Genomic DNA, 19,032 nt, shown 5'->3' on the forward strand with positions numbered 1-19,032 from the left:
CCCTAGACAGTGGGATTGTAACAGGCACCATGGGGGGGAATCATTGTGACCAACAGTGAGTGTACACTCTTTGAACCAATTTCCATACAAAACATGTACATAATAGTTAACATGTGAATAAAAAATTATCTAACATCCCTCAGCGTCCATCCATCTTGTCTCAGTGCAGCTGGTGAAATGACACACATACTTGCATGCATCCATTTTGTATTGTCATGTATTTGCAGTTGTGGCACCAGACTCATAGTCCTCTCGGGCAATCTAGAGGCCATGGTTTATTACTACCGGGCACTGCCTTTCTGGGATGAGGCTTGGCCAATGTTCCTCCACCATTGGAGGAACATTTGAGCTCACCTATTGGTAAATGCAGAAACATGACCATCTTTTCTAAAGTATAAAAAAAAATAAGTACATTAAAGTATACTTTATCTTATCTAAAGCAGACCTCCTTAAGGGAGGAAGAGGAGGAGCCGTCCATCATCAGTACGGGAGGAGAGCCCTTCACCACTACTACTAGCAGCTAGCTAACAAGGTGATGTAAGCTAGCCGTTCAGCATTGCTACTATCAGCTAGTAGCTAACAGCTAGCTAACAAGGTGATGCTAGCTAGCCATTCAGCACTGCTAACTGCTAACAGCTAGCTAACAAGGTGTTGCTAGCTAGCCGTTCAGAACTGCTACTAACCGCTAGAAGCTAACAGCTAGCTACCAAGGAGATGTTAGCTAGCCATTAAGCACTGATACTAATAGCTAGCTGTTCAGCACTGCTACTATCAGCTAGCAGCTAGCTAACAAGTAATAGTTTAAGTATTAGTTGATTGCATAACCCTAACCCAACCCTAACACACGACCCTAACCCAACCCTAACACACGGCCCTAACCCTAACCCTTTCAGTGAAAAAAAACGGACTTGTGCCAAATAGATATTTTAGTAACAATTAACAAATAGTTAGGTAATGATTAGGTTGCTATTTATTATGGCACCTTATTATAATGTGTTACACACACACAGAGGTTCACACACATGGGGGGGGCACAATATGCAGCGCCCAGGGAGCAGGTGGGGGTTGCAGGTGCCTTGCTCAAGGGCACCTCATCCGGGAGGCTCGGGATTCGAACGGTTGTATGCAATTTTGTTAGGACATATATACTTTTATGTTGCGGTGATGTTTGGATATTAATAGTTGTATGTGGTGGTGGTGATGTTTGGACATTAATACTTTCATGTTGTGGTGATGTTGAGACATTAATACTTTTATATGTTGATGTTAGTACATTAATAGTTTTTGGTGGGGATGTTTATGACATTATAGTAGCAGGGTATATTATCATGATAAGCAGCCTGGTGGACAGAGCTGTTTAGCAGGTTTGGGTTTATATCATGCCAGTGACACTGAGGCCTAGTGTGTACTAATACCAGTACTAGTACACACCCTAACCCTATTACCAATACTAATGACCTGTAGTGTGTACCAATACCAGTACTAGTACACACCCTAACCCTATGACCAGAAGTGTGTATACTAATACCAGTACTAATGATCTACTGATCATTAGTACTGGTAGTAGTACACAGTGTGTACTACTACTACCAGTACTATCGATCAGTATGTACTAATACTTTGTAGTATTGTTCCAATTAATTAACTTCAGATGTGTTAAGTATAGCGTGTACTAAAACAGAAGTTTTATACCAATGACGTATTACCTTCTAATAATGTAGTCGATACTAATACGCAGTAGAAGCCTATGACGTAGTGTACTAATACAATAGTAGTAACACACAGTAGCGTGTACTAATAGAACAATATTGTGTACTTATTATCTTCAGACACTCTTTCCAGGTCTCACCTGTCGTTTGAACTAATAGAATATAGTATGCAGCATCATGTAGCCTAGTAGTAACACACGCACACGCAGCAGTATGCAGAATGTACTAATCAAATTCAGATAATTGTTCCAGGTCTCACCTGTGGAGCCAAAGCTTTCTTCCTCCTCACTAAATGAGATTTATTTTTTCCTGCAAATAAACCCTAAGTTTCTATGCAATAATTACGAGTATAAAAAAAGTTTAAAAAAATTATCGCGATGAGTCTCCAGCAGACATGTGGAAACAGTCTTCAACCGCCTCCATAGAAATATATCGCGCCGCACTGAACGGAGCGCTCCTACAAACGCGTACTCTAATGGCGCGTTTCCACTGCAGGGTGCGGAACGGATCGGATCGCAAAGGTGCGGGTCGGATCGCGTTTCCACCGCCAAAAGTGGGCGTGACCCGGACTTTGCCGTACCCGTTCCGACCCCATTTTGGGGACTCCTCCGTTGCGGTACCCAAACGAGACCAGACGCCTGAAAGGGTACCCTGGAATTCTAGCTACACCCAGCCTCCGTTGATTGGTCGACAGAATCGTCACTTCCGGGTGACGCGGGGATAAAAACAAACAAACAGTAGCCTCGAGGTATTATTCTTTACAATTAACATGTCGCGTAAAAAGCTTGCTTGGGCGAACAAGGAGGTGGAGATCGTTCGTCTGCATTCTTGGGGAGGAAGACGTTGTTTACGATGTTTACGTAGCTGCCGCGGCGATCGACATCCGGCCTACCACGCGACCTCGGAACTGAGCTGGGCTTTACCGCCCCCTCCCTACCGCACCTTTGCGATCCGATCCGTTCCGCACCCTGCAGTGGAAACGCGGCATAATGCCGCTTTTCCACCGCACATGTAGCTCGACTCGACACGACACGACTCGACACGGTAGCAGCGCGGGTCCTTTTCCACCGCAAATAGTACCTCCGGGACGTGGGCGGGGTCGTCTGCGCGGAAGGGCAGTGACGTATTTTTGTACGCGACGCAAACAACACCTACGTAACCCACATGGACAGAACCCACATAACAACAATGGAGAACATCGATGCGATGGTATTCGTGTTCGTATTATTAGCTGGCATGTTGAAGAAGTGGAATATGTTGGCTGCGGCGCTGCTATGGCTGTTACCAGCATGGTTGCCATGTCGCTCTCGTGACTTCGTCACACTCTCTGGCCAATCAGTGGCCGGCCGTCTGCCGACGTCACCTTTTAGCATCGGCTCAGCCGCTTGGAACCTAGAGCGAGGCGGTACTAGAAAAAGCAGCCACTTCAGGTACCAGATACCATGTTTTCGCGGTGGAAACGCAAAAAAGGCGAGCTGAGTCGAGTTGAGTCGTGTCGAGCTGGTACCATGCAGTGGAAAAGCGGCATTAGCCAATCAGCGGCCCGTTCACACATGACTCATGACTGGATCCTCAGCGCAAAGAAGGCGACAACACCTGTTGAAGGTAGGCTTTATTTTTATTTCACACTGAACCAAAAGAAGCAGAACACCAGTAGGTCCTCCTCTTCCTGCGGAGGTCGCTGCAGTTCAGCACCACGGCCACTGGGGGGCGGCAGAGCTCAGCTGGACGGGACGTGACGGCCCGAGACGTCTCTCACACGCTCTTATTCCCTCCGTCCCTCTGTCGTAGTCTCTCTCTCCCTCCCTCCCCTAGTCTCTCTCTCCCTCCCTCCCCTAGTCTCTCTCTCCCTCCCCTAGTCTCTCTCTCCCTCCCTCCCCTAGTCTCTCTCTCCCTCCCTCCCCTAGCCTCTCCCCCCCCCCCCCCCCCAGCCCGCTCTCCTCCAGCTCCTCTATCACCGCCATGTGCTGGAAGCCGGCGGGGGCGTGGTTAAAGCTCTCCACCAATCGGAACGTCTCCGGCCGCGGGCTCCCGTAGAACAGCTGCACCTGATTGGCCAGACACTGGGCCTGATGCACAGTCTGACACACACACACACACACAGTTGTAACACAAAGCCGAGTTGTAAAAAAGACACACACACACACATAAAGACAAAAACACGAAACAAGATGGCAGCTGGGCGGGTCCAGAGGACGAGGAGGGCGTGTGATTGGCCGGACTCACCATGACCTTGGGGTCCCTCTCGGCGGTCATTAGGACGACGCCCCTTTCCTGCAGCTCAGGGAAGTGATACAGGACCAGCTGGCTGGGGGCCCGCCCCCCCAGCACCTGGGGACCAATGGGAACACAGCCCGGAGTCAGCAGCCAATCAGAGCAGAGCACCTCTAGCCAGCTAGAGCAGGGCGTGAGGAGGGAGGAGATGAGGAGGTAGAGGAGGTAGGACAGGAGGAGGGGGAGGAGGAGAAGAGGGAGGAGGAGGAGAGAGGAGGGGGAGGAGGATGAGGAGAGGGAGGGGGAGGGGGAGGAGGATGAGGAGAGGGAGGGGGAGGGGGAGGAGGAGGGGAGAGGAGGAGGAGGGGAGGGAGGAGGAGGGGAAGGAGGAGGAGGAGGAGGAGGAGGAGGGGGAGGAGGAGGAGAGGAGGGGGAGGGGGAGGGAGGAGGAGAGGAGGAGGGGAAAGGGGGGAGGGGGAGGAGGAGGGGGAGGAGGAGTAGGAGGAGGTACCTGAGCATTGATCAGGGAGGTAAAGTGCAGCTGGTGACCGGACCACTCCCCCAGGAAGAACTCGTATCCCTCCGCCTGGGGCAGAGCGAACAGGAACTACAACCACACGGTGCTCTGTTAGAGAGAGTGTGTGTGTGTGTGTGTGTGTGTGTGTGTGTGTGTGTGTGTGTGTGTGTGTGTGTGTGTGTGTGTGTGTGTGTGTGTGTGTGTGTGTGTTACCCTGGGACAGGACTCCGCTCTGCTGAACATGAGTCCAAACGTCTCCGTCTGGAAGACAGAGGAGGACATGAGTTCTAGAGAGGGGGTTCCGGAGAGGGGGTTCTAGAGGGGGTTCTAGAGGGGGGGTTCCAGAGACGGTTCTGCTGGCGGGGGACTCACCGATATGACGGCGCTGATGGTGTCCTTGGTGGAGTAGAACCTCATCCAGAGCTGGAACACATCAAGACCTTCTAGAACATCAACCACTTCACAACAAGACCTTCTAGAACACCCTACCTAGCCAGTAGTACTGGTACTAGTAGAGAGGGTTAGTAATATAGGGTTAGTTAGGGTAGTACTGGTAGAGAGGGCTAGTTATAGAGGGTTAGTTAGGGTAGTACTGGTAGAGAGGGCTAGTTAGGGTAGTACTGGTAGAGAGGGTTAGTTATAGAGGGTTAGTTATAGTGTTAGTTAGGGTAGTACTGGTAGAGAGGGCTAGTTAGTTATAGAGGGTTAGTTAGGGTAGTACTGGTAGAGAGGGCTAGTTATAGAGGGTAAGTTAGGGTTAGTTATATAGGGTTAGTTATTGTAGTGCTGGTGGAGAGGGCTAGTTTTAGAGGGTTGGTTATAGAAGGCTAGTTATCGAGGGCTAGTTAACGAGGGCTAATTATCGAGGGCTAGTTATCGAGGGCTAGGTAGTACCTCTGAGATCTCCTTTCCGGTCTTGTCCTGGACCAGGTCCATGTCTAAGATGGACGCCAGCGTCTGGAACACGTGAGGCAGGTTAACGTTAGTTAAGGTTCATAGTCAATAAAGTTAAGGTTATACCACAGCTGGGACTAGTTACATAGTTTCTAGTACCAGCTGTGGTACTACTAGTTATACACAGTGTTGGGAACGTTACTTTAAAAAAGTAATTAGTTATAGTTACTCATTACTTGTTCGAAAAAGGTAACTGAGTTACAATATAATAATAAAACTAGATACCAGGGAAAGTAACTATTCGTGTTAATGTAAAAAATAATTGCTATGTCAAAGAATTAGAGAGAGAGAGAGAGAGAGAGAGAGAGAGAGAGAGAGAGAGAGAGAGAGAGAGAGAGAGAGAGAGAGAGAGAGAGAGAGAGAGAGAGAGAGAGAGAGAGAGACAGAGAGACAGAGACCCCTGGTGTCTCCTCACCTTGTCTTTACTGAACCCTCCCGTCTCTCTTCCGCTAGCCGCCAGATGGTCTCTCTTCTCCAGCTGAAAAACACAAGATGGTGACCCTCACCTCCGCCTCCTCCACCCTCACCTACACCTTCTCCTCCACCCTCACCTCCCTCCTCTACACCTCCACATCCTCCACCATCACCTCCAGCTCCTCCACCCTCACCTCCTCCACCCTCACCTCCTCCACCCTCACCTCCTCCACCCTCACCTCCTCCACCCTCACCTCCTCCACCCTCACCTCCATCCTCTACACCTCCACGTCCTCCACCATCACCTCCAGCTCCTCCACCCTCTTCTCCCCCCCCCCCCCCCCCCCCCCAACACCCTCACCTCCATCCTTTACACCTCCACCCTCACAAGCACCTCCACCCTCCTCCCACTGTCATCCTCCTCCCCCCGTCTCTCCACCTCCCACCTCCTCCTCCTCCACCCTCTACACCCTCACCTCCATCCTCTACACCTCCACCCTCCTCCCACTGTCATCCTCCTCCCCCCGTCTCTCCACCTCCCACCTCCTCCTCCACCCTCTACACCCTCACCTCCATCCTCTACACCTCCACCCTCCTCCCACCGTCATCATCCTCCTCCCCCCGTCTCTCCACCCTGCACCACCACCCACCTCCTCCTCCATCCTCCTGACGAACTCCGCCTGGCTGGCGCCCAGCTGCTCCACCCTGGACTCATGTCTCTGCTCCACCCGCAGCTCCGCCCGCGTCTGGGACTCCTCCGGTTTGGCTCTGGAAAGATGAACGCCATATTAGAGTGAGACGGCTCCACCCCCTTTAGCTCCGCCCCCTGAGGTTCAGCCCCCGCTACAACCACCCCCCCCAAGTCTACTGGTGATGGAGAGGAAACCAGGAGATGAAACTAAGAAAGGAAATCAGGAGAGAGGAAACAAGGAGAGGAAACAAGGAGAAAATAAAACATAGTATTATATTACTATGTATTAGTACTTCAGCACAGTATTAGTATACATTAGTATTAGGACGCATTAGTATGCATTAGTATTAGTATTTAATGTTTATTAGTATGTATTAGCAGGCATTAGTATTAGCATATTATTAGTATAAGTATGTATTAGTATATCATTCATCAGTACTAGAGTATTAGTAAACAAAGAGCGGAGCCCGCTCACCTCCGTGCCCTCTGGATCTTCTCCCGGTAGCGGCTGTAGAACGGGTTCTCCTCCAGCTCCTCCAGCTCCTCCGGCTCCCTCCTCAGGGAGAAGCTCCTGAAGTGCGCCGGGACCAGGCCGGGGATGAGCGGCCTGACGCCGCCGGCCCGCACCGCTAGCCGGCCGTGGAACCAACAGGCCATCTGCACCAGGGCCGCCATGTTCGCACCTCCTCCGTGTCGCGCGGATCTCCTCCCGGAAGCAACAGAAGGAAGGAAAAAAGGTTCCGCAAACACCCCCTTAAAACGTAGTATTATTGGGAGACGAGAGAGAGAGGGCTCCCAGGCTTGGAAAAGTTCATTCATGTTTACAGATATGAATGAATTAATATATATATGTAGAACTTCATTCATATCTCTCTCTCTCTCTCTCTCTCTCTCTCTCTCTCTCTCTCTCTCTCTCTCTCTCTCTCTCTCTCTCTCTCTCTCTCTCTCTCTCTCTCTCTCTCTCTCTCTCTCTATATATATATATATTTTTTTTTTATATAGATGCATGAATGAATACCTATATAAATATATATATATAATAATAATACATATAAAAATATGTATTAATTGTATTGTAATTGTATGTACATGTATATATATATATTTGAATGAATGAATACACACTCATTCAACATGTGTGTGTCTGTGTGTGTGAGTGTGTGGGTGTATTTGGGTGTTAGTGCGTAGTGGTTTGTGTGAGTGTAGCGGTGAGTGTGTGTGTGTGTGTGTGTGTGTGTGTGTGTGTGTGTGTGTGTGTGTGTGTGGTGTGTGTGTGTGTGTGTGTGTGTGTGTGTGTGTGTGTGTGTGTGTGTGTGTGTGTGTGTGTGTGTGTGTGTAGTGGTGTGTGTATACTATACAGGAGGTGGAGAAGGGGGCGGGCCCTCGTTAATGCCGTTACCAAGGGAACGGCGTCACCCCGCCGGACTATAAAGCTAAGGGACGCTGACTGCTCGGACAGTAGAGAGAGGAGACCCAACACACACGCACCTCTACACACACACATACACCGGTACACACACACACACACACACACACACACACTGCAACCACATACACACTTCTACACACACACACACACACACACACACACACACACACACACACACACACTCACAACGCTACACTCACACAAACCACTACACACAGACACACACACACTCACACACACCGCTACAGAAGTCCTCCAATTCTAAAGTCGTCCGGAGTCCGCGCGCTCAGAATGCGTTATGACGTGCAGCCGCAGAACAGGTAAACACACACACACACACACACACACACACACACACACACACACACACACACACACACACACACACACACACACACACACACACACACACACACACACACACACACACACACACGCACACAAACGCACGCCTTGCTTCCATGTATTTAAAACGTATTACTATGTATTATTATTTGTAGCCTATTTAAGAGGTAGTATTACTATCTAATTAGTATTTAAAACTTAGAATTAATATATCTTCCAAGTATTTAAAACGTAGTATTACTATGTATAATTGGTATTTGAAGTGTGCCATTATAATGTGTTATTTGTATTTTAAGCACAGTATTAGGATGTATTAGTATCAGCATTTAGTGTGTATTAGTATGCATTAGTATTAGTATGTATTAGTATTATTACGAGTTTGTACTACTAGTATGTGTTAGTATAGTATAGTATTATGTATAAGCATTAGTATTTAGTAGTGTGTAATCGTATAGTATAGTAATATGTATTAATATTAGTATGTATTAGTATTACTATCAGTATTAGTAATATTATGTAGTAGTATGGGGTAGCAGTATTAGCATAGTAGTATTATAGTATTAGTTTTAGTATAGTAGTATTAGTATTAGCATAGTAGTATTATAGTATTAGCATTAGTATAGTAGTATTATAGTATTAGTATAGTAGTATTAGTATAGTAGTATTATTTAGTGTGGTTTGGTTTCCTGCAGAGAGAGAGAGCAGCCAGAGGCCACGCCCCTCACAGCCACGCCCCTCATAGCCACGCCCCAAAGACCTGCGAGCTGCCATGGTAACGCATATATACTATAAACAGGTTGTACTGGGAGCTGCCCAGTAGAACTAGTAGCAGACTGCTTGCACTGGGAGCTGCCAGTCTGCTTCTGGTTGTACTGGGAGCTGCCTAGTAGAACCAGTAGCAGACTGGCAGCTCCCAGTACAACCAGTCTGCTACTGGTTCTACTGGGCAGCTCCCAGTACAACCAGAAGCAGACTGGTTGCACTGGGAGCTGCCCAGTGGAACCAGTAGCAGACTGGTTGTACTGGGAGCTGCCTAGTAGAACCAGTAGCAGACTGGTTCTACTGGGAGCTGCCCAGTAGAACCAGTAGCAGACTGGTTGCACTGGGAGCCGCCCAGTGTGTGGTACTTCCCGGTGGAGCTGTGTTGTAATCGACGCCTCCCCCTCCAGGCGACGGACAGCGGGTGTCGACCAATAGCAGGGAGCGCTGGCGCCAGCAGAGCGTGGGCGGAGCCTTCTCCTCGCTGCGGGCGCTGCTGCCGGCCCACCCCCCCGACAGGAAGCTGAGCAAGAACCAGACGCTGCGCCTCGCACTGCGCTACATCCACTTCCTGTCCACACTCACCACAGAGGAGGAGGGGCGGAGCCCGAGCCACCAGGTGGGGCGGGGGGGCGGAGCCCTAGTGACCAGGTGGGGGCGGTGGGGAGGAGCCTGAGTGACCAGGTGGGGGCGGGGGGGCGGAGCCCTAGTGACCAGGTGGGGGTGGGGGGGAGGAGCCTGATTGACCAGGTGGGGGTGGGAGGGAGGAGCCTGACTGACCAGGTGGGGGCGGGGGGGAGGAGCCTGAGTGACCAGGTTGGGGCGGGGGGGCGGAGCCCTACTGACCAGGTGGGGGCGGGGTGGGGTCATGTGTTCCCTTCCTTCCTGTCGTCTCCGTCCAGCTGTGACAGCTTCCTGTATGGCAGCAGCCCCGGGGGCTCCACTGAGGTCCTCAGCTCTCCGGGGTCCTCCCACCTTCAGCGGGGCAGATGACCTCTGACCTCTGACCCATACCTGCTGTCCTGGTGGCCCCATGTTGGAGCCCCAGAGTGACCATGTGACCTGTGGCTGACCAATCAGCTGAAAGAGGATGTGATATTCACTGTGTAATGTCATGTGATTTTCACATGCACTAGTGTACTACTTAAATTAAGTAATCGTGTGACATGTGATTATGTGACGGTGGAGCACGTTATGTTATGGTTGATTATACTGCATTGTGGAGCTATTATGTTTTTGTCGATCAAGTTTTAATATCATTATTGTGCATGTTATTATGTTATTATTAATCATGTCATGTTGTTTAACATGGTATTATACTGCTATTGTTGGAAAAAATATTTTATTGTTGTTCATGTTATGTTATTGTTGAACATGTTATCATGTTAATGTTGAACATGTTATGTTATTGTTGAACATGTTATCATGTTAATGTTGAACATGTCATGTTATTGTGAACATATTATAATGTTATTAACATGTTATGTTGATGCTATTGTTGGAGATATTTAGTTAATGATGAACAGGTTATGTTATTGTGACCATGATATTAGGTAAATGTTGAACATGTTATGTTATTGTGACCAGGATATGATGTAAATGTTGAATATGTTAGAAGGTTATTGTTGAACACATTATTTCAATGAGATCGTTTAACGTATTATTACAAAGTTATGGTTGAACACGTTTTTGTAATGTTATTAATGTTCAGGTTATCTGTGTCTATAACTAAATAAATTAGAATTCATGCTACGTTTTTTTTCTTTGATTTGTTATAGTTGATCATATCACCATAACATGACGCTGAGTTAGAAATCTATATATAGATAATAACTACCTATAAATATATCTATAGATAATAATATAATAATAGCAATAATAATAATATTAATAGATACTTTTTTACAGCATTTTTCTGGGTTCTCAAAGACGGTTTACAAAAAGGAATACATTCAGACAGCACAGACACTCAAACAAACGGCAAATAAAAAACACTACAACAATAGACAACACATTATGTGAGAGAGAGAGGGTGGAAGATTGCGAAGTATGTATATCATATCGGATGTACATAATATGAATATACAACACAGTCTATTGCAACAATATCTACATTTATGGCCGAAGCGACTTCAATCTTTTTATTCACACAGTCACCCATTCACACCCCGACGGTGGAGTCAGCCCCGCAGGGCGACAGCCAGCTGGTCTGTCTCTCTCCTCCTCTACCTGAATATCAGTCTGATATAAATCATAATGAATAAATAGAACTGATAAACACACACACACACATACACACACACACACACACACACACACACACACACACACACACACACACACACACACACACACACACACACACACACACACACACACACACACACACACACACACACACACACACACACACACACACTAAGTCACTAAGACTCTGACACAACACACTCATACTATCACACACACACACACACACACACACACACACACACACACACACACACACACACACACACACACACACACACACACACACACACACACACACACACACAAGCACACACAAACACACACACACACACACACACACACACACACACACACACACACACACACACACACACACACACACACAAGCACACACAAACACACACACACACACACACACACACACACACACACACACACACACACACACCACACACACACACACACACACACACACACACACACACACACACAACACTAACACTAACACACACACACACACACACACACACACACACACACACACACACACCACACACACACACACACACACACACACACACACTAAAACACACACTCTTATCAGCCCAGCAGCAGCATTTCCCAGAATTCCAAGCGAGTGACTCTTGGCTTTCTCACAACAGGAGAAAATCAGAGAGACGCTATCAGGGCCCAGGGGGTGGGGCTAATGCTCCCAGGGGCGGGGCCAAGGCCTCCCAGGGGAGGAGTCTGTCAATCCAACAAGTCGCTGATGAGTGGCCATATAGCTGAAGACTGATAAGAATCTCACCCAATCAGAGACTCTCGGTCCCACAGGAGCAGAGGGGTAGTGAGTGTGTGTGCATCTCTGTTTGTGTGTTGGTGTGTTTGTGTGTGTGTGTTTGTGCATGTGTGTATATGTGTGTGCGCATGTGTATGTGTGTGTGCGTGCGTGTCTGTGTGCGTGCGTGTGTGTGTGTTTTTTTTTGCGTGCGTGTCTGCGTGCGTGCGCGTGTCTATGTGTGCGTGTGAGTGTGTGTGTGTGTGTGTGTGTGTCTGTGTCTGTGTCTGTGTGTGTCTGTGTGTCTGTGTCTGTGTTGTGTGTGTGTGACTGTGTCCCCTCACAGGTTCCCAGTGTTGTCAAAGTGTTCCATTGTTGTATTATACCACAGCATATAAACAATTCTTGACCCTGATTGGTTGAGTTTCGTTCCAGGGGGTGTGCCTTTGAACAGGCTCCCATCAAAGTGCCACAAACTGAACATTAAAATGTAAACATCAAACATTTACCACAACTGGCTGATACTAAGATAGAGAGAGAGAGGGGAGGGAGAGAGGGTGGGAAGGGAGGGGGGGAGAGAGGGGGAGAGATGAGGAGAGGGAGAGAGGAGGAGAGAGGAAGAGGGGAGGGAGAGAGGAGAGAGGGAGAGAGGGGAGGGAGAGAGGAGGAGAGAGGGAGCGAGGAGGTGAGAGAGGGGAGGGGGGAGGGACGGAGAGAGGGAGAGGAGAGAGGGAGAGAGGGAGGAGGAGAGTGGAGGAGAGAGGGAGAGAGGGAGAGAGGGGAGGGAGAGAGGAGGAGAGAGGGAGCGAGGAGGTGAGAGAGGGGAGGGGGGAGGGACGGAGAGAGGGAGAGAGAGAGGGAGAGAGGGAGGAGGAGAGTGGAGGAGAGAGGGAGAGAGGGAGAGAGGGGAGGGAGAGAGGAGGAGAGAGGGAGCGAGGAGGTGAGAGAGGGGAGGGGGGGAGGGACGGAGAGAGGGAGAGAGAGAGGGAGAGAGGGAGGAGGAGAGTGGAGGAGAGAGGGAGAGAGGGAGAGAGGGGAGGGAGAGAGGAGGAGAGAGGGAGCGAGGAGGTGAGAGAGGGGAGGGGGGAGGGACGGAGAGAGGGAGAGAGAGAGGGAGAGAGGGAGGAGGAGAGTGGAGGAGAGAGGGAGAGAGGTAGAGGGAGGCGTTAAGGTTCTCAGGGTTGTAAAGGTCCATAAATGCAGGGTGGCTATAGTGGGACACACACACTAACACGCACGCACGCACACAGAAGCACACACACACACACACACACACACACACACACACACACACACACACACACACACACACACACACACACACACACACACACACACACACACACACACACACACACACACACACACACACACACACACATTAACACCCTTGTGCTTGGGCGGGCATCAGTCTGATGGGGGGTCGGTTCTCCTCCAGCCTGTCTGGAGGACAGCAGCCCCTGGGGGCCCTGATGAGGAGAGGGGGGCCGGAGCCCGGACGCTGTCCCACGAGCCCCCCCCCTCATGGGGACAGGGTCACAGCTGCCCCCCCCCCCCTGCCTACAGCAACACAACATGAATACACTGTGATACATGTATCAATACATACAGATACATGTATCAATACAAACAGATACATGTATCAATGCATACTGATACATGTATCAAATTCAATACATACTGATACATGTACCAATACATACAGATACATGTATCAATACAAACAGATACATGTATCAATACATACTGCATGTATCAATACATACTGCTACATGTATCAATGCATACAGATACATGTATCAATACCTCCATTTGTATCCATACATGTATCTGTATGTATCAATACTTTAATCTGTATCCATGCATGTATCTGTATGTATTGATACATGTATTCGTATTGTTGATACATGTATTAATACTTTAATCTATATCCGTATGCAGAAACATGCATTGATATATGTATCTGTATTATTGATATATGTATCTGTATGTATTGATACATGTATTTGTATTATTGATACATGTATCTGTATGTATGGATACATGTATCCGATTGTATGTACACATGTATCTGTATGTATTTATGTTAGTACTAGTGTCCACAGTACCGTGCAGTTGTTTTGAGGACTGTGACCGCTAGAGGGCAGCACATGCTCATGGGTTTATTTATTTGTGTGATGTAAATGATTTACTATGAACACAGGAAGGTTCATCGTCACATATTTGGAACAAAAACAAATCAAAAAATCAAAGCTAGGGACTACCCACTCCGTCTTAAACGTTGAATACAATCTTCTTTCTTTAACTAAGCACTGTAAACAATGCGGGTACGCATTAATCCATCGCAGAACTATAGGAACGTAACAAAGAACTACAGAAAAACGTAATCGGCGTGCTGACGTACCAAGTGACGCTCCCCGAGGAGCCGCTGCAGCATCGGAGCTCGACGCTATCGACGTCATGTTTGTGATGTTTTGTACCTCTTTAGATTAGATTACAACTTTATTATCCAGAGGCTTCATAACACTCGACAACGCGGATATTACCGACAAAATGGCAGCGCTCTGGTGAGTAAAGACACGCATAATAGTTAGTCCTTAGAGCTCCTTTTATGTAGCCTTTATTAGAGCTAGTTTAGTTAGCATTATGTGGCCTACATTAGTGCTAGTTTAGTTAGCATTGTGTATCCTTCAGTCGAGCTAGTTTAGTTAGCATTATGTAGCCTTCATAGGATTATAATGCCCAGGACAGGTCAAGTGGTACTAGGTAGGGTTGATGTGACATGTGGGGGTTGATGCTGTGGGGTGGATGATGTGGGTCGGGATGATGTGTGGGTTGATGATGTGGGGTGGATGATGTGTGGTTGATGATCTGGGGGTTGATGATGTGTGGGTTGATGATGTGGGGTGGGAGATGTGGGGGTTGATGATGTGTGGGTTGCTGAGTGTGGGTTGATGATTCGGGGGTTGATGATACATGTGGGGTGGATGATGTGGGGGTGGATGATGTGTGGGTGATTATGTGGGGTGGATGATGTAGGGGTGATAGTGTGGGTTGATGTGGTGGGGTGATTGCTTACATGTGGGGTGATGATGTGGGGGTGGATGAGGTGGGGGGTGGATGATGTGGGGTGATGATGTGGGGTTTTGATGATGTGGGGGTATGATGTGGGGGGTGGATATGTGGGGGTGGATGATGTAGGGTGGGGGGGGGTGGGTTGGATTTGGAATGTGGTGGGATGATGTGGGGTGGATTATGTGGGGGTTGATGATTACATGTGGGGGTGGCTGATGTGGGGGTGGATGATGTGTGGGTTTGATGATGTTGGGGGGTGGATGATGTGGGGTGAGATTAAATGGGGGGGGGATGATGTGGGGTGTGGATGATGTGTGGGTGATGATTGGGGTGGATGAGTGGGGGTTGATGATGTGGGTTGGATGATGTGGGGGTGATGATTACATGTGGGGTGGATGAGGTTTGATGATGTGGTGGTGGATGATGTGGGGTTGATGATGGGGGGTGATGATGTGGGGGTTGATGATACAGTGGGGGTGGAGATTGTGGGGTTGATGATGTGTGACTGATGATGTGGGGTTGATGATGTGTGGGTTGATGATGTGGGGTGGATGATGTGGGGGTTGATGATGTGGGGGTTGATGATTACAGTGGGGTGTGGATGATGTGGGGGTGGATGATGTTTGGGCTTGATGATGTGGGGGTGGATGATGTGGGGGTTGTGATTACATGTGGGGGTGGATGATGTGGGGGTGGATGATGTGTGGGTTGATGATGTGGGGTGGATGATGTGGGGGTGATTGATGTGGGTGGATGATGTGGGGGTTGATGATTAATGTGGGGGGTGGATGATGGGTGATGATGTGGGGGTGGATGAATGTGTGGGTGATGATGTGGGGTTGATGATGTGGGGGTTCATGATTACATGTTGGGGGTGGATGATGTGGGGTGGATGATGTGTGGGGTTGATGTGGGGGTGGATGATGTGTGGGTTGATGATGTGGGGTTGATGATGTGGGGTTGATGATGTGGGGTTGATGATGTGGGGGTTGATGATTACATGTGGGGGTGGATGATGGTTGATGACTGTGGGGGTTGATGATGTGGGGTGGATGATGTGGGGGTGGATGATGTGGGGGTGGATGATGTGGGGGTGGGTGATGTGGGGGTTGATGATTACATGTGGGGGTGGATGTTGTGGGGGTGGATGATGTGGGGGTTGATGATGTGGGGGGTGGATGATGTGGGGATGGATGATGTGGGGGTGGATGATGTGGGGGTGGGTGATGTGTGGGTGGGTGATGTGTGGGGTGGATGATGTGGGGGTGGATGATGTGTGGGTGTGGATGATGTGGGGTTGATGATGTGGGGTTGATGATGTGGGTTGATGATGTGGGGTTGATGATGTGGGTTGATGATGTGGGGTGGATGATGTGGGGTGGGTGATGGGTTGATGATGTGGGGATGGATGATGTGGGGGTGGATGATGTGGGGGTGGATGATTGTGGGGGTGGATGATGTGGGGGTGGGTGATGTGGGGGTGGATGATGTGGGTGGATGATGTGGGGGTGGATGATGTGGGGTGGATGATGGGTGGATGATGTGGGGGTGGATGATGTGGGGGTGGGTGATGTGGGGGTGGATGATGTGGGGGTGGATGATGTGGGGTGGATGATGGGTTGATGATGTGGGGGTTGATGATGTGGGGGTGGATGATGTGGGGTGGATGATGTGGGGTGGATGATGTGTGGGGGTGGATGATGGCTCAACGTGTGTCTCCAGACCCTCCGTCCAGATGAGCTCTAAGAACAAGAAGCGGGCGCTGCTGCCGGCGCGGCCCGAGAGCCTCTCCGTGGACCGGGTCCTGGAGGACCTGTCCTCCGCCCCGCCCCGGGCCCCCGTCCTTCAGCACTCCTGCAGACCCCCCACCCAGGTCAGGACCCCCGGACCTGGTGTATGACCCCCAGCATAACCCCTAGACCCCCAGTATAACCAATAGACCCCAGTATAACCCCAGTATAACCCCTAGACCCCCAGTATACCAATAGACCCCCAGTATAACCCCTAGACCCCCCAGTATAACCCCCAGTGTAACCCCTAGACCCCCCCAGTATAACCCCTAGACCCCCCAGTATAACCCCTAGACCCCCCAGTATAACCCCTAGACCCCCCAGTATAACCCCTAGACCCCCCAGTATAACCCCTAGACCCCCAGTATAACCCCTAGACCCCCCAGTATAACCCCTAGACCCCCAGTATAACCAATAGACCCCCAGTATAACCCCTAGACCCCCAGTATAACCCCTAGACCCCCAGTATAACCCCTAGACCCCCAGTATAACCAATATACCCCCAGTTATAACCCCTAGACCCCCCAGTATGACCCCTAGACCCCCCAGTATAACCCCTAGACCCCCAGTATAACCAATAGACCCCCCCAGTATAACCCCTAGACCCCCCAGTATAACCAATTGACCCCAGTATAACCCCTAGACCCCCCAGTATAACCCCCAGTATAACCCCTAGACCCCCAGTATAACCCCCAGTATAACCCCTAGACCCCCAGTATAACCAATAGACCCCCCAGTATAACCAATAGACCCCCAGTATAACCCCTAGACCCCCAGTATAACCCCTAGACCCCCGTATAACCCCCAGTGTAACCCCCTAGACCCCCCAGTATAACCCCTAGACCCCCCCGAGTATAACCCCTAGACCCCCAGTATAACCAATAGACCCCCCCAGTATAACCCTTGACCCCAGTCTAACCCCTAGACCCCCCCAGTATAACCCCTAGACCCCCCAGTATAACCCCCTTGACCCCCAGTATAACCCCTAGACCCCCCCAGTTATAACCCCTAGACCCCCCAGTATAACCAATAGACCCCCAGTATAACACCTAAACCCCCCAGTATAACCAATAGACCCCCAGTGTAACCAATAGACCCCCAGTTATAACCCCTAGACCCCCAGTTTAACCCCTCGTGACCCCCCAGTATAACCCCTAGACCCCCAGTATAACCAATAGACCCCAGTATAACCCCTAGACCCCCCAGTATAACCCCCAGATAACCCCCTAGACCCCCAGTATAACCCCTAGACCCCCCAGTATAACCAATAGACCCCCAGTATAACCCCCTAGACCCCCAGTATAACCCCTAGACCCCCAGTATAACCCCTAGACCCCTCAGTATAACCCCTAGACCCCCAGTATAACCCCTAAACCCCCAGTATAACCCCTAGACCCCCCAGTATAACCCCTAGACCCCCAGTATAAACCAATAGACCCCAGTATAACCCCTAGACCCCCAGTGTAACCCCTAGACCCCCCAGTATAACCCCTAGACCCCCCAGTATAACCCCTAGTCCCCCAGTATAACCAATCGACCCACCAGTATAACCAATAGACCCCCAGTATAACCCCTAAACCCCCAGTATAACCCCTAGACCCCCCAGTATAACCCCTAGACCCCCAGTATAACCAATAGCACCCCCAGTATAACCAATAGACCCCCCAGTATAACCCCTAGACCCCCAGTATAACCCCTAGACCCCCAGTATAACCAATAGACCCGCAGTATAACCAATAGACCCCCAGTATAACCCCTAGACCCCCAGTATAACCAATAGACCCCCCAGTATAACCCCTAGACCCCCCAGTATAACCCCTAGACCCCCCAGTATAACCCCGAGACCCCCAGTATAACCGATAGACCCCCAGTATAACCACTCCTCAGACCATTATAACCAGTCCCCCATAGACCATTATAACCATTATAACCTGTCCTCATCGACCAGGCACCCAGGGGTCAGAGGTCACCTACCAGCAGGGTCGGCGCTACCTGGAGGTCAACCAGAGGCTGCTGGAGGTCAGAGGTCATCTGGGCCTTCAGAGGGAGGGGCTGCACTCGGCCGGGGAGCAGCCTGGAGCGGACCGTGGACCGAGGTCAAAGGTCG

General features: G+C 49.7%; 1 protein-coding gene across 1 annotated transcript; it reads right to left on the bottom strand.

The window, feature by feature from the left end:
• Positions 1 to 3,291: 3,291 nt before the first annotated feature.
• atpaf1 (ATP synthase mitochondrial F1 complex assembly factor 1) lies at positions 3,292 to 7,196 on the bottom strand. The gene is made up of 9 exons (XM_056604105.1): positions 6,975 to 7,196; positions 6,459 to 6,576; positions 5,810 to 5,872; positions 5,335 to 5,397; positions 4,813 to 4,863; positions 4,654 to 4,701; positions 4,435 to 4,530; positions 3,936 to 4,040; positions 3,292 to 3,790 (listed from the first exon to the last, which is right to left on the bottom strand). The coding sequence occupies exons 1-9, from the start codon at positions 7,172 to 7,174 to the stop codon at positions 3,545 to 3,547; spliced, it is 990 nt and encodes a 329-aa protein (XP_056460080.1). The 5' UTR covers positions 7,175 to 7,196; the 3' UTR covers positions 3,292 to 3,544.
• Positions 7,197 to 19,032: the final 11,836 nt, after the last annotated feature.

Source organism: Gadus chalcogrammus, chromosome 12 (assembly GCF_026213295.1).
Source record: "Gadus chalcogrammus isolate NIFS_2021 chromosome 12, NIFS_Gcha_1.0, whole genome shotgun sequence".
NCBI classification, from domain to species: domain Eukaryota; kingdom Metazoa; phylum Chordata; class Actinopteri; order Gadiformes; family Gadidae; genus Gadus; species Gadus chalcogrammus.